The 13,299-nt window shown below is 40.6% G+C and overlaps 1 protein-coding gene across 1 annotated transcript in view; it reads right to left on the bottom strand.

Annotated features, from left to right (window-relative positions):
• Positions 1-13,299, bottom strand: part of PKP2 (plakophilin 2) — a 41,096-nt gene that overhangs the window by 12,181 nt on the left and 15,616 nt on the right. The window contains 2 exon segments of the mRNA XM_036400201.1: positions 6,271-6,448; positions 10,601-10,808. Of these exon segments, the coding sequence (XP_036256094.1) occupies positions 6,271-6,448; positions 10,601-10,808 (386 nt within the window).

Below are 13,299 nucleotides of genomic sequence, written 5' to 3'. Positions count from 1 at the left end.
AAAACCTTCACTCCCAGACAAAAATAAATACTCCAGGGAAACAAACCACTGTTGTTGGATGGGTAAGGTAAGATCTGGCTCAAATTTTCATCTCAAAGTTGAGTCAATCCTTTTTAAGCAGTCAAAAAAAAAAAAAAACCAAACCAAAACTTGGACTTGTTTTCGATATTGCATTTTCAGTTATAATTTTAATATCTAGGATGGTGAAAATATCAGAGGAGAGATGCCTGTAAAAATTTCCACACACACAGATGTCCTTTAGAATTAATTTACTTACACTGAGCTGGTTCTTGATCCAAGATGACCCATCTACAGGCACATGGTCTGAGAGTTTCAGCAGCATCTCCACATCCACATGCACAGACCCACCCTTTGCCTGCCTTTCAAGTAACATTTGCTGGGCTTTGTAGTAAACCAAGTACAACTCACAAATGAATTACAAAACTGATTTAAAAACTCTTGACACACCAAACGCACACTTTCTGCTTGAAGCTGCTTGGCGGCTCTAAACAAGCTACTGATGGAAGAAACAACACTTGCACTTTTGAGGTATAATTATTTTTACAACTCAGCAAAGTCTGAATTATGGAATACCAGAACTGTAAATCCAGGTCTTTTTTTTTTTTTTTTTTTTTCCTGCAGCTCTGCTGGACAAAGGACTGCACATTCAAGCTTCTTTGTTTGAAATAACATTAAATATTAGCCCATGCCAATCTTAGCATCCATCAAAACACAGAGGGATGTGTTTCTTTAGATAGTTTCAGGTTGCTTATTTTCCATGCTTTGCCCATTAAAAATTACAATGTTTACAATTTTATTAATGACAAAGCTAGTAAGGTTTAAGCTTTCCTGTGGCTTATGACTGTAAAATGAATGTAGCATTTTATACACTGTCATTTTACTTCTACTAATTTTTTTTTTCCTCTGGGAAGTACATGTTCAGGTTACATACCTGTAATATTACATTTTTTACATGTAATATTTTGCTGTAATTTTTTACATGTAATTACATACTGTAATTACATTAATTTTACTTTAGGTCATTTTAGGTCATTTAATTTTACTTTAGGTCATGATGTTAATGATGTCCCTATTTATGAGTTCATTTATTCTCTCATGGAATTATGTATCACAGACTCAATATTCAGATCCCACAACATGGCCTGCCATATAAATCCCTTTGGAATTTAATTTCACCTATATGTGTCACAGTCAAGGCATGTCACCCTTTCCTATGCTTATGCTGACAGAAGTGTACAGCCCTCCTGGTGCATAGCAAAAATAGTTTCTGGGGCACACAGACTAAAAATACTGTTAAAGATAAGTGTGGAATTTCCCTTGCCAAAGACACTTCAGCTGATGCAGTGTTTGGTTTTGTCCCACATATTCTAAAATCCCCCAAATTTTTCACAACTGCTCCTGCTGAATGCCTGTGCAAGGAGAGCCCATGCCCTGGCTTTGCTGTCAGCAGGAGCAGAGCAAAGAGCTTTTCTAGCTCAGGAGGCAGAGAAGAGCCTGAATTAGGGGCACTGTCCTTTTCTGCAAGGGAAATGAATTCCTGGGCTCTGTTTCATTAAGAAGCTGATGCTCATCAGCACAGGAGTGTCCCTGTGCACACCTGTACACAGGTGGCTCCTCCTTTCTCCCCCTTTCCCTGTGTCCTTAGGGTGACATCATGGACTGGGAAGGGAAGAGCTCCTGCTCTCCCACCCCTCCAAACACTGCTGTACCCACCTTACTCAAAACAGGGTCAGACAAGAGCATTTCAGGCAAAACCTCAGCTGACAGCTTAAATTTGTTTGCTGACTGAAGCTTGAGAAATTCCAGGAGATATAAATATCATCCAGTTTGTAAAAAAAAAAAAAAATTTCTAAGAAGTGTCACAGAAATGTTAATTTAAATATATATATATTGAAACAAAGGAGACATTTTGCTTAGAGAATTTAAAAACTGACTTCATCTTGGTTTCCTAAGATTTGAGGTTCCTGACAATTGAAATGCCACCCTCTGAGCTCGGGAGCTGGATTTGATTGTAGTGGAGTTCCAGGAGGCCCTGAAATACTCAGTGCTTGTAAAATTGAGGAGAACACAGCCTTGGGGAGATTGCCACTTGTGGGGATGCTCTCATCTAAATGACTCAGACCTTACAATTTGGCAGCACCCATTTATGAAAAATGCCTGACTTTGGGCATGCTTGGCTGTGGTAATCCTGGTGACGTGCCCAAACTGTGACACTTGCTGATCTGTGTGCACGCCTCATTTATCTCATCTTGCATTTCTGCTTCCATCCCCTCCTGCACACATGCATGGTGCAACTGTAATCAGATATAAAATAGCTCTTTGCCCACAGTCCTGGGGTGAGGATCAGCTAATTTCCTGTTGGGAAATGTTATTTTGATCCCGAGTTGTGAGGTAGATACAAAGACATTCGACACAGTTAAACCAAGGGTGACTTTGAAGTAAACAGAATGATGATAATAAATGTTCAATTAGCTGATAAATGGCAGCAAATGAAAGGGATACTCCCTCTAAGCCAACACTGAGTCATGCACTGACTGTTGGAGAAGGTTCTTGAACTGCTCTGAATGGTCCATGTAACTGATAAGAAGAAGGATTTTGCTCCTGGGACTCATCCTGCTAAAACTGGTAATAGGAATTTAATTCAATTTCCAGACAGCATTTTTGGAAATTCTTTTCCCTTCATACCTTGCACAGTTCAAGAATTCACCAAGAAGGTAAAGGTATCCACTTGGTAACTAGATGTGCCAGGCTTCCAACTGCTTGTTGGAAGTAACAAAATTCCTTTCAGGAATTGGGGGAGCAGATAAACTGAAGAGGAGGCAAGAGGAGATAAGAATGGATGGAAATAAACCTAAAGGAATGGCAATGCTATGCAAGAGGCCTTGGTTCAAAGACTTATTATCATCAGTCACTTGTTTTACTTTCTCTCTTAGAAACTGCCACTGTGAGTCCAAGCTTTTCAACACATGGGGAGAGCTTTGGCTTCACTTCTCTCCAGAGTAAATAGAAGCAGATGTTTCTGCAGCCTCTGGGTTGCAGTGACACAATTCCCTCCAAACACAGCTCTCCACTGTCCTTGTGTAATTCACAGGGGGCTCAGACAGGGGCTGGGACAGACAAACTGTGAAAAATAATAATGAAAAAGGAAGGATGACTTTTGTTTTCCTGGGTGAGAAGAGAGAGGTTAGCTGACTGTCCTGGAAATAGTTGTCTAGAAAGTTTTGAAAAACTGGAATACATAGGGGCAGAGGATGCTTCAGTTACAGGGCAGATAAAAAGGAAGGCTCTGTAGTGAAGTACAGCAGCTTCAGCACTTAAATTAAATGTTTTGCAGGGGAGAATGTGATAACTGTGAATAAATTTGGGAAAGTTCAGCATTGCAGAAGTTCTGGGAAAAGGTGTTTCAAGATAAAAATGGAACCAGTTCATTATCAGCTTTCAAGGTGTGATCCAGCAGCCTTCTACTAACCTTCCTTTCAGAGGAAAAACCAAGCCAGAGGTTCACTTATGTATATAGATAATATTCAAAACTATGCATTCTACATGCTGCTGGGATCTTATCCTCTCAGACTCAGGAGTATGGGGAAGTAAGATTTTTATCCTTTGCATTGGAACTAGAAGCAGAACTTTTATGTGTAAGACTTTCAGGCCAAGAAAAAGAGACTTTACCTTTAAAATCCTACAGGACTTGTCTACAATTGTCTGTAACACTCCTCCAGATAGCTTAATACACCAGTTTTACTTGTTCAGCTTATTGTCAGGCAGGCAGTGAAGTCTGCTGATTTAGCTTACTCTGTGGGTCCAAGCAGAGTGCATTTTCTCATATTTCACAACCAAAGAACACTATTACTTATTTTCACTGCCAATTCAGAATTCCGTGGTTTACACAGCTTCTTTTTACTACATAAAGCTCGTGACCTGTGGTTTCTGTAAGGTTTTGCTTCTCCCAGTGTCCTAAGACAAAATGCAGACCTAGAGAATGGGATTAACAAATCCTTCTAAGGTCAGACTTCCTTATCAGTGACACAGAGATTCAGGACCCCACTGCTTCTGGCAGGAGCTGGGGACTGGTCTGGTCATGCTCTCATTCCAGTGCTTGAAGTACCTGCAATATTATCTGCTAGACATGGATTCACTTCTCCTGCTGCTGTTTTCTCACAAAGGATGAAGGAAGCTTTGATTTATAATCTGGTAATGGTGTGGTGCAGTGCACATACCCCCACCAGGTGCTAGGGTTGGTTTGGGCTGTGCTTGTCCTTTTCAGTCAACAGTTTTAAGGGAATTTTTGAAAAGAAGTTCTGGCATTCTCCTGTAACTAAATACAGTACTGTGCATAATGTATTGCACTTCAAAGCAGTGTTTTTACCCTCTAATAGGAGCTGCAGGCTATAGACTCTACCAACACACCCAACACACACGTTAGCATCACAAAAGGGAAGACTAATTACAGATTTATATTCTGGCAAATAAGTGGAGTCTTTTAACATATTCATAAGTAACATCATTCCCTCAGTGCACGCTTTCATTACTCCATGGTGTGCTCTTCTTTTTACTGATGCAGAGATTTTGTGTTTTCTAATACATAGGGAAGGAATACTTCTAGTGACCTAATATGGGAGGTGAGTCAGTTTCCAGAGAAGAGATGCAAAGTGATTAATCTTAAAGATTTCAGCTATTTAGTCTGTACAAATAGGTAAGCCTCACTAAAACTATTCTGTGCTAGAAAGGATGTGGCAATCCTGCAGATCATCTTTACCTGGGAGTTTTCAAGCCCTTTTTTTTTCTATTTCTAATTTTCAGTGTTGAAGCTCTTAAAAATGAGAAGGATTAGAATGTGGATGTCATATTTTTAAAATAGGTAATGTATCCTTAAGCACCTACATAAGGGCAGTTTTAGAGACTTTTAACTAAGGCTGGAAAGCTCACAGCAATTCTGGAGCAGCCCCAAGCACTGACTTTGTGTCCAGAGTAAGGTTAACCCAGGAATCCACTTTCATTTAAAAGAATCCAGGTACTGTTACACCTTATTTGTCACAGAACAAGTCCTGTCAATCTGCTGAAACAAGCTCAGGAAGAGCAACACCAGCTAAACCTGAGATTATCTCTGCCACCATCAGCTGCCTCATAGGGAAGAGACAGTTCCAGAGTCCAAACACGAAGAGAGGAGCAGCCAGACTGGTTTCTGCACAAATGCAGCTTGGGCTAATTAATATTAAAAAAGTCAACTTCCTTCATTTCCTAGACAGCAGCACTAAGACTTAGCTAGAGAGGTTTTATTATGGGTGGTCAGTATTTATTTGTATTTGGTTTTGAGTCATCAGAGTAAATAAAAGTTAATTATTACTTAGAGATGAAGTTAATTAGCAGTTAGTGGGCTGACAGGAGTTCCTGCAGAAAAAGGTGTATTGCTGTTGAGTATTTTGTATAGCTTAAAATTCATTTGTCTTCTGAAACCACACAAGTCAGGTACAGAGCTGTTGCAGAGGAAAAATCAGTGCCATACACATACAAATACTGTGCTATAGGACATGTCAGCATAGCAGGTATGTCTGAGGCAAAATGGGCACCTTTCCAGCCTCCAAATTCCAAACTTCATTCCTTGTACTCTCCTAGAAGGAGTTTAAACCTCAGGTCATGCCTTTGCAGTTGTACATTACTCCTTAGGCAGTTCAAACTGTGTCCTTTTGTGCATTTTTAAAATGTGTAAACTTACTTAATGTGCAATGACTTTGAACTCACAAAGGGCCCCCAGTTTATAGGCTGTTGAAGATATTTTTATTGAAGATGTGATTTTTATACTTCAGCCATTTAGAGGTGTGTTCACTGAGGCCTTGGGTGTTTCTCTGTAGTAACTGCTACTGTGCCCACAGTCTATTAGCAGATTGCAGTACTAAATACACAGCTATAAATCTATTCCTCCACCCCATGGCTGCAACTTGCTTGAACTTGTGCAAAAGGCTGCACAGGGCTTACTCTGGTTTAAAAAATGGCTGTCCCATAATTTAAGTTGAATCACTTTCTAATCAGTTTAGGCACAGATTATGATATCTTCAAGTAAGCATCTTTGGTAGCAGCTGGAAACAGAAGATATTTATGTGCTTGTAGGTACCATGTCCCCTTTCTGAGTCATCTGTTTGCATGAGAGGTGATTGTGGCTTGAGATGGACTCTGTGTATTTATCCAAAAATAACTGAGCAGAGCTGTTTTGTCATCACCATTGCTTTGGGCAGTTGTAGACAGAGTGCTCACCTCAGGCATCCTGTGGCATTGTAGAAGATATCAGGGTCAGGCAGAACACTTGATTTTGGGTAATCTCTGTCTGGCCAGCCTGAGTGGGGGATGAGGACAGCTTCAGTCAGGGTCTGCAGGGCTTCTCTGACCAACAGGTGCTTCAGCTGGTCATTGGAGGACAGGTTCCACAGCAAACCTGTAACAGCCACAAGGAAATCAGAGAGGCAAAAATACTCCTCTGCACTTTGAAAGACTTAATCTCACACCCCTTGGTGTTAATGAGTGAAGAGCCTGCCTGGCACTGATCATCTGGAGAGAAGCAGAAGGGATTGGTACATGCTCACCAGCCCTGATCCAGGGACATGGAAACAGGGCAAAAAAAGGGGGCACAGTTACCTGTGTGAATAAAGTAAAACCTCTACACAGTCAGTCTAATGCCCAGCCAAGAAGTGCAGCTTTCCATGGCTCTGCATTGTCCATCTGCTGCAATCACCTTCTCTATAGCAAAGCAGCACAAGCTAAGGGAAAACAAACTCACAAAAGGGGTAGATGGGAGGTGGTAGACGGGAAATGCCCCTTACCAAGTTTCTCTAACACTTGATAGCAAAATTTCTCCTAAGAGGGAAAGCTGTTAACACTGGTTGGCTGCTACTGTCCAGGCATTAGTCACTAAACAAACCATTCAGCAATGCTACAAACCTTGTCCACTCACAATCTCCAAGACTAATTTCAAATATAAACTTGTTGAACTTAACAGATTCCATTATGTTCTATTCCAACAGACAACAATTCCTTTTTCAAGTCCTCTTCCCTTGGAAAACAACACGTATTTCTGCTTTTCACCACAAAGACATTCATTGTTCCTCCAGCTTGCTGCGCTAAGTTTCACAGACCTCCTCCTCCACACACTGGCAGAGTATTAGTGAATGTTCCTTTCATCAGCTCACAACAAGAACAACAAAAATGTTTCTTTTGTATCTCCTTACACTTTGAATTTAATTTCAGTTATTGTGAGCAACAGTAAAATGAAAACAAAAGCCAGCCAGCAGCAGCCCATTCCTTCTTCTGGGATCAGCTCTTCAGCCTCTGAATCAGGGGATGAAAGGAAGAATGTGCATTTCTGAAGATAGGTAAGGCTTACAGGAAAACAGACAAGCAGTCCAAAGGGCATTGCTAAGCTAAGCAAGTTAAGACAGAAGGGCACAAATGCAAGGAATGGCACAAGGACAGAATATACGTTTAAAAAGAAAAATATACATTTGGAATTACAGGCAGATACTTAGAATTGTCAGAAGAGAATTGAGATAGTGCTCTCACTGTAAATTTTCCAACAAAAACCCTACCTTTACCCACAGGCACTGTCTCCCTGGGCTCAGAAGGATTCTCTCAGTGGTATTCTGGGTGTGGATGAATTTGTGCACATTAGGAAATGTCTTTAGGAGCGGATTGTTTCCTTGCACCTTTGCTATGTTCTGAGGAGCACAGTTTTCCCTTAGATGGTTATTTGGAAAAATGGGTGGGGTCTGCTTTTAGATTTACATTTCTTTTAATGACAGTTCTGCTCATGCTGTAATCTTCCCCGCAGGAAAAATTTTCTTTCATTTCCTATATTTATGCTGCATGATAACAGGATCAGGAGGTTAGCTGCTCCCTGGAGGATCATCTGGCTTACCTTTAAAAGCTAAAATCTTTTGGTTCTTTCATGCCACAGCCATTTTATTTTCTGTTCCTCAGTATGCTCTCCAAATACTACACAACTCCAATCCTGTCTTAGGTCCTGCACATGAAATCCTCTCCTACAATTTAGGAGGAACCTCACTCCTTTTCTAAGAGTTTTCTAAGTAGCTTGTGTGCCAAAGAAAGGACAGAGTCTCTCTTTACTTTATCTGTATCAATGCTTTTGTGAAGCTCCCAAATTCAGTCAAATTCAGTGATCTTGGGCAGGTCTGATTCCCCTTGTGAAGAGATCATATGAGCACAGAAACCTGCAGAGGAACTGGGCAGCTCTTTTCTGCATTAGGGGGGCATTGGGCAGGCTGGCCCACAGCAGCTTTCAAACCCCTGTCATCAGCACAAAGCTGCTTTGGTTTGGTGGTTTTTGTGTGCTCACAGACTGTGAGGCACATGCTGTAATCAGCATTTATCTCCACACACTTGGGATGCTCTCAGTCTTTTCACAGCACAATGCAAGGCACAGTGGCTCACTCTGTGTTCCTAAGCCTGGGTCCTGAAGAAAACCCAGGCCATCAAAGTATTCCTTGAGAACTTATGATAAAATATGGATTAATGTTAGGCAAGTGCTTGTCTGTATGAACACTGATGGTCCTCATAAACCAGTGACCTTTAAAGATAAGCTTCTAAGGCTGAGATTGACTTATCCCAAGTGCACCAGGACTGTATTTCTGACAGGTAATGAAGTACAGTATCAGAAAACTGCCATCTCAGAGTTTTGATTTCCTTCTCTCCTAAAACTTCCTTATTTCATATACTTTTGTCAGGTGGAGTGCTTTGGTACCATGCTTCCCACACAGCAGTAGAAACAAAAAACTTCCCTCTGCTGAGCTTAGACATCTTTATTATCTATTGCATGCTTTCAATCCTTGGCCAGGAGTTTTTCACTACAGTTCAATGAGGTATTATCAGGTACCAAGATGATTTTACAAATCTTTTATAGGCAAAGACATTTAGCTGAATATGATGCCATACATTTGGAAGTCCCTAATTTATAGTCAAAGCAGGATGAGGAAAGACAAATGGACTTCTGGTGCTGACTGGTGTAAGACCAAATCTTTCACATTAACCTTTTCCTGGAAGTGCACATTTTAGAGAGATTGCATGCATAGATATGATATTCCACTAGTCCTGTATGAAGTCAAAGGCAATGCAAGAGGTAAAATTATTCATCCAGTCTGCCCTTTGCTCTTGTAGGCTCCTTGCAGCTTGCTAAGGGGCTGGAAGAACTGTTCAAGCAATGGCAAAAAGTATGTCCTGGTGGCATTTTCACTAAGGTACCCAGTGCATTTCCTCCTGGCTGCACATTTGGTCTTGAGCAAAGTAAGAAACATTTCTCTCTTGGTGTATTTTTAAAGTTGTCCTTTGCAACTGATAGGCATGAAAGCACATCATAATATTTTGCTTTACACAAAGTACATCATACTGCTTGGCATAAATATTTTTTGGTGTCTTCTTTGTTTTGTGAGTAAATATTCACATTCAGTGACAGCAGTAATTGCTGAAAGAAAATGTTCCTTTATCCATTTCCACACTGGTGAAGGGGAAGACAGTAATATTCACAATATACATGTGAATTATCAGGCACATTCAATATTTTTGTCAGAAATTATGGAACTGCTAGCAAGGAAAGAGCACTGGCTTTCTGGCCACTCTGCCACCACTGTCACTGCTTCCCTCACTGGTCTGTGACAGCACTGAGAGTTAAGGCACTGTACAGTAAATTACTATGTGACCCAGTTCTGCAACTGATGAGTGTGAAAAACTTCAAAACATTTTAACGTTGCAGAGCTGCAGCTAAAAAAAAAACGCTGCAGAGCTGAGCTAAAAAAGAGCCAACAATACAAAGCTTTGTTCTCAAGCTTAGGGGGTGGAGTATTTAAAATACTTTAAAGAATGCAGAATTGCAGAAAGTCTCAACATGTCTTTGCTTCAGGACAGGGCTGTTTGGCAATTTCAGTAGCTTTTCACGCACTGTTCTCTTAATGGATTTTGTTGCTGGTGTCTTTAAAGCTCGCTTGAAATAAAGCCCCATTCATTTATTCATGTTTTCCATTTATAAAATATAAGCCTGCTCTTCCTTTGCATGTTAATTAGAAAGAATGTGGGTCACAAGCAGTGGAATTCCAAGAGACACACTAGGGACTGCAGGGATGAAGCAGGAATCTGGGGCAGTGGGGCTTGTGGGGAACAGAACAAGCACTTTCTGTCCGGGGCACAGGACAGCTCTGGGTGTTCAACTTCCAGTAAGTGCTGTCAGCACAGAGTCAAAAAATTAAAGCTGAGCTGCTGTGTAAGTAGCAGGCATTTATTATGGTCCCCAGCAGCCCTAGGGAGCCTGACTTTCTTTCCTGGAATATCAAGGAATTAAAGCTTCCTGCAAGCACACTCACTTCATCTCTGAAGAAGCTGTAAGAGAGGAAGCTGCAGTTCCCAATCTCTTGTTACTGACTGAAAGACTGGTCTTGAGTAATGACCTTGGAATTTTACCCTCCGGGAATTGCTTAGAGTAGGTGACAATGTTTTTGTATTTAGTCACTAAACAATCCTGTACCTCTCCCTGAAAGCTTTTGCACCGCTTGAAGCACTTCACGCTCGGCTGCAGAGCAAACACTACCTGTGATTTGCTTCTTGGTCTCTATGTCCCTGGTGTGCCGGAGCAGGCGGAGCAGCAGCGGGATCCCCTTCTGCTCCGACACTTCCAGCTTGTTGTCATTGTCCTCAAACACCAAGTTCCTCAGAGCACCACATGCCGCCCGCTGAATGTCCTCATTCTGAACCTCAAGGAGCTGCAAAAGCTTGGGGATACCACCAAGTGAGAAAACCTGTGAGGAAAACAGAGCACAGCAGAGATAGTCAGATGCTGTAAATTACAAACTCCCCTTTCCCCCTGCCCCAGCAAACGTTTAAATAGTTATAGGGACTCCTCTCATTTGCTCCTATTTGAGAGACTTGAAGCACAGATCATTAATCATTTGGACATGACTATTAACCTCTGGGCTTTTGTATGACTAATACTTAAAATCCACAACTAGAAGAGGCAACCTGTTTTCATAATTAATATCAGAGAATGCTACTAAATCTCTTCTAGCTTTGACACAGATTTGTACTCTCTGACAAGACATTTAATCACTCTGCTCTTTAGCTTCCATGTTGGTGAAATGAGTATTTGAGATTTAATTCTGGAACATTTATAAACAGGTTTTTGTTTGTTTTTTTTTTTCTCCGCAACCAGCCTGATGAAAAGACAGTGTTCTTCCCAATGCATGTATTGAAAGTGTATTAAAAACCAATACATTATACTTAATACTTCTTAACTATGCCACACAGTGGAAGAATAGTAAAAGTAAGCATCCAAATGTAGAGCATTAAGCATTGTTAGCCAGCTATCTACCAAACTACCCACATTAAGAACAGACTACTTTTCAGTGTTTAAATCTTCAGAAAACGAGCTTTTGGCCCCAAATGAATGAAGGACTTAAAGGATGTTATGTTACAGTAGCTGTATGGAAACAAATAGTTTGTTGTGGTGAATGAAGAATCCCATACAAACTGTGATATGACACAAGCAAGCCTGAGCTGACTCAGGAATGAATTTACCATGGAAAGTACCTTACATTAATGTACCATTGCCAAGGGTCTCCTCCAGCATCTCAAAATGCCATATGGTTTTGTGGACAAACTCACCCTTGTGCAGAACCAACAGCACATGAAAGACTCAGAAATCTGATACAAGTGTCTTAAACAGCCCAGAGTTTAATGATAAAAAGAATTCAGTAGAACCAGCGGGTGTTGGCAACACGAAGAAATGGAACGCAACAAAGCCTTTTGTCATTCATGGAGTAAACTACACAGCCTGGCAGCCTCTCCTCTGATCCACCTGTACAGAAGGCACAGTTTCTTTATCCTGCTCTGCTGAGCTGATTCCTCGTGCAATCTCTCAGCAATCACCTAAATGCCAGCAGAGTGGAATACAGGAATATCTGTGGCGAGGGCAGTGGTGCACAGAGCATGCTGAAGGCACATCAACCCATTTCATTGCAGTACATCAGCCCTTTTGACACCAACACTGTGGTTGTTTGGTTTTTAAAAATATTTCTGCAGACTTTCTGTCAATAATTTTAAGGCATTTATAGCTCTTGTAAAAGGAGTGCTATTTCAACCTAATTTGCCGAGAATTTACAACAGCTATTGACTGGTCCTTCTAAATTTTCATTAGTAGACAAAATTCACCAAAATGCTGAGAAGTTCACAGAAACAGAAAAACCACTAGACCCACAAACTCTCACGTATCAGGGAACAATAGACAAAGAATGCAGGCTGAAAGGCTAAAGAGGGGACACAAGACCATGCCAATGTGAACAAATCTGATGGGCACCAAACAGAAAAGCTCATTACAGGATATGTGGGATAGATAGGAAAATGTAAGGCAGCTTCAGGCTGACTGCTCCAACCTGAACACTACTGAGCCATTGTTTTTCTGGGAAGCTGCCTGAGAGAGGTCTGTGTAAGAATCCACTTTCAAACATTCAATTCTGAGGCTCTGTCCTCAGTTTGAAGTTAAGGTTGACACCTGTACTGTTATTTTCTCCCAAAACTGACTCTGATGTACCCTAAAGCAAGTAAAAAGGACAGAGACACATTTGGCTGTCACTGAACTGGACTGCATGCACATAATTATGGAAGTAAGGCTGGTATTACTGAGCATACTACTAACCAAAACAGTGTAATAATGTCTATTAATGGTTAAAATAAACAATCACACTTTATTGTACAGAACTGTTCAGCAGGAGAGACATATTTGTGTTCACTAGTGACATTTAAAGAAAAGGGAGAATATTTTTAATAGACCCTTTCAAAAAACTTCTAAGAGACTTAACAAGTTTCTTGTAGGAGAAAATTTCAAATCTTGAAAATCTGGTAAATCTAAACAATGTACTAATGCATATGCACAGTTCCAGTGAACCCTTAACATTTCTGCTAATCCATGTACTTTTTAAACACATTTGTGCAGTCCTAACAAACCCTGAAGCTTGGATAAGTTTGCACTGTACTCAGAATTTTGTTTTTTGGGATATTTCTGCATGCAAGTCAAAAATGGGAGACAGGAACAACTATACTGACAAAAAGTTCAGATTCCATTATTTATAAAGGCTGAAAGCATTAAGTTTGTTTGGCTGAAAAAGGGGAAAATGAGTGGGTGTACAATGAGTAGGTTCAAAAGAATCTGCAGCAAAACATATCAATGCATTTTAGAGAAAATATCTACCATCAGAATCCTATATGGTTACTCAGACTGCCTTCCTTATTTTCACG

This window comes from Molothrus ater, chromosome 5 (assembly GCF_012460135.2).
Source record: "Molothrus ater isolate BHLD 08-10-18 breed brown headed cowbird chromosome 5, BPBGC_Mater_1.1, whole genome shotgun sequence".
NCBI lineage: Eukaryota > Metazoa > Chordata > Aves > Passeriformes > Icteridae > Molothrus > Molothrus ater.
This window is presented reverse-complemented; position numbering and strand designations above follow the sequence as displayed.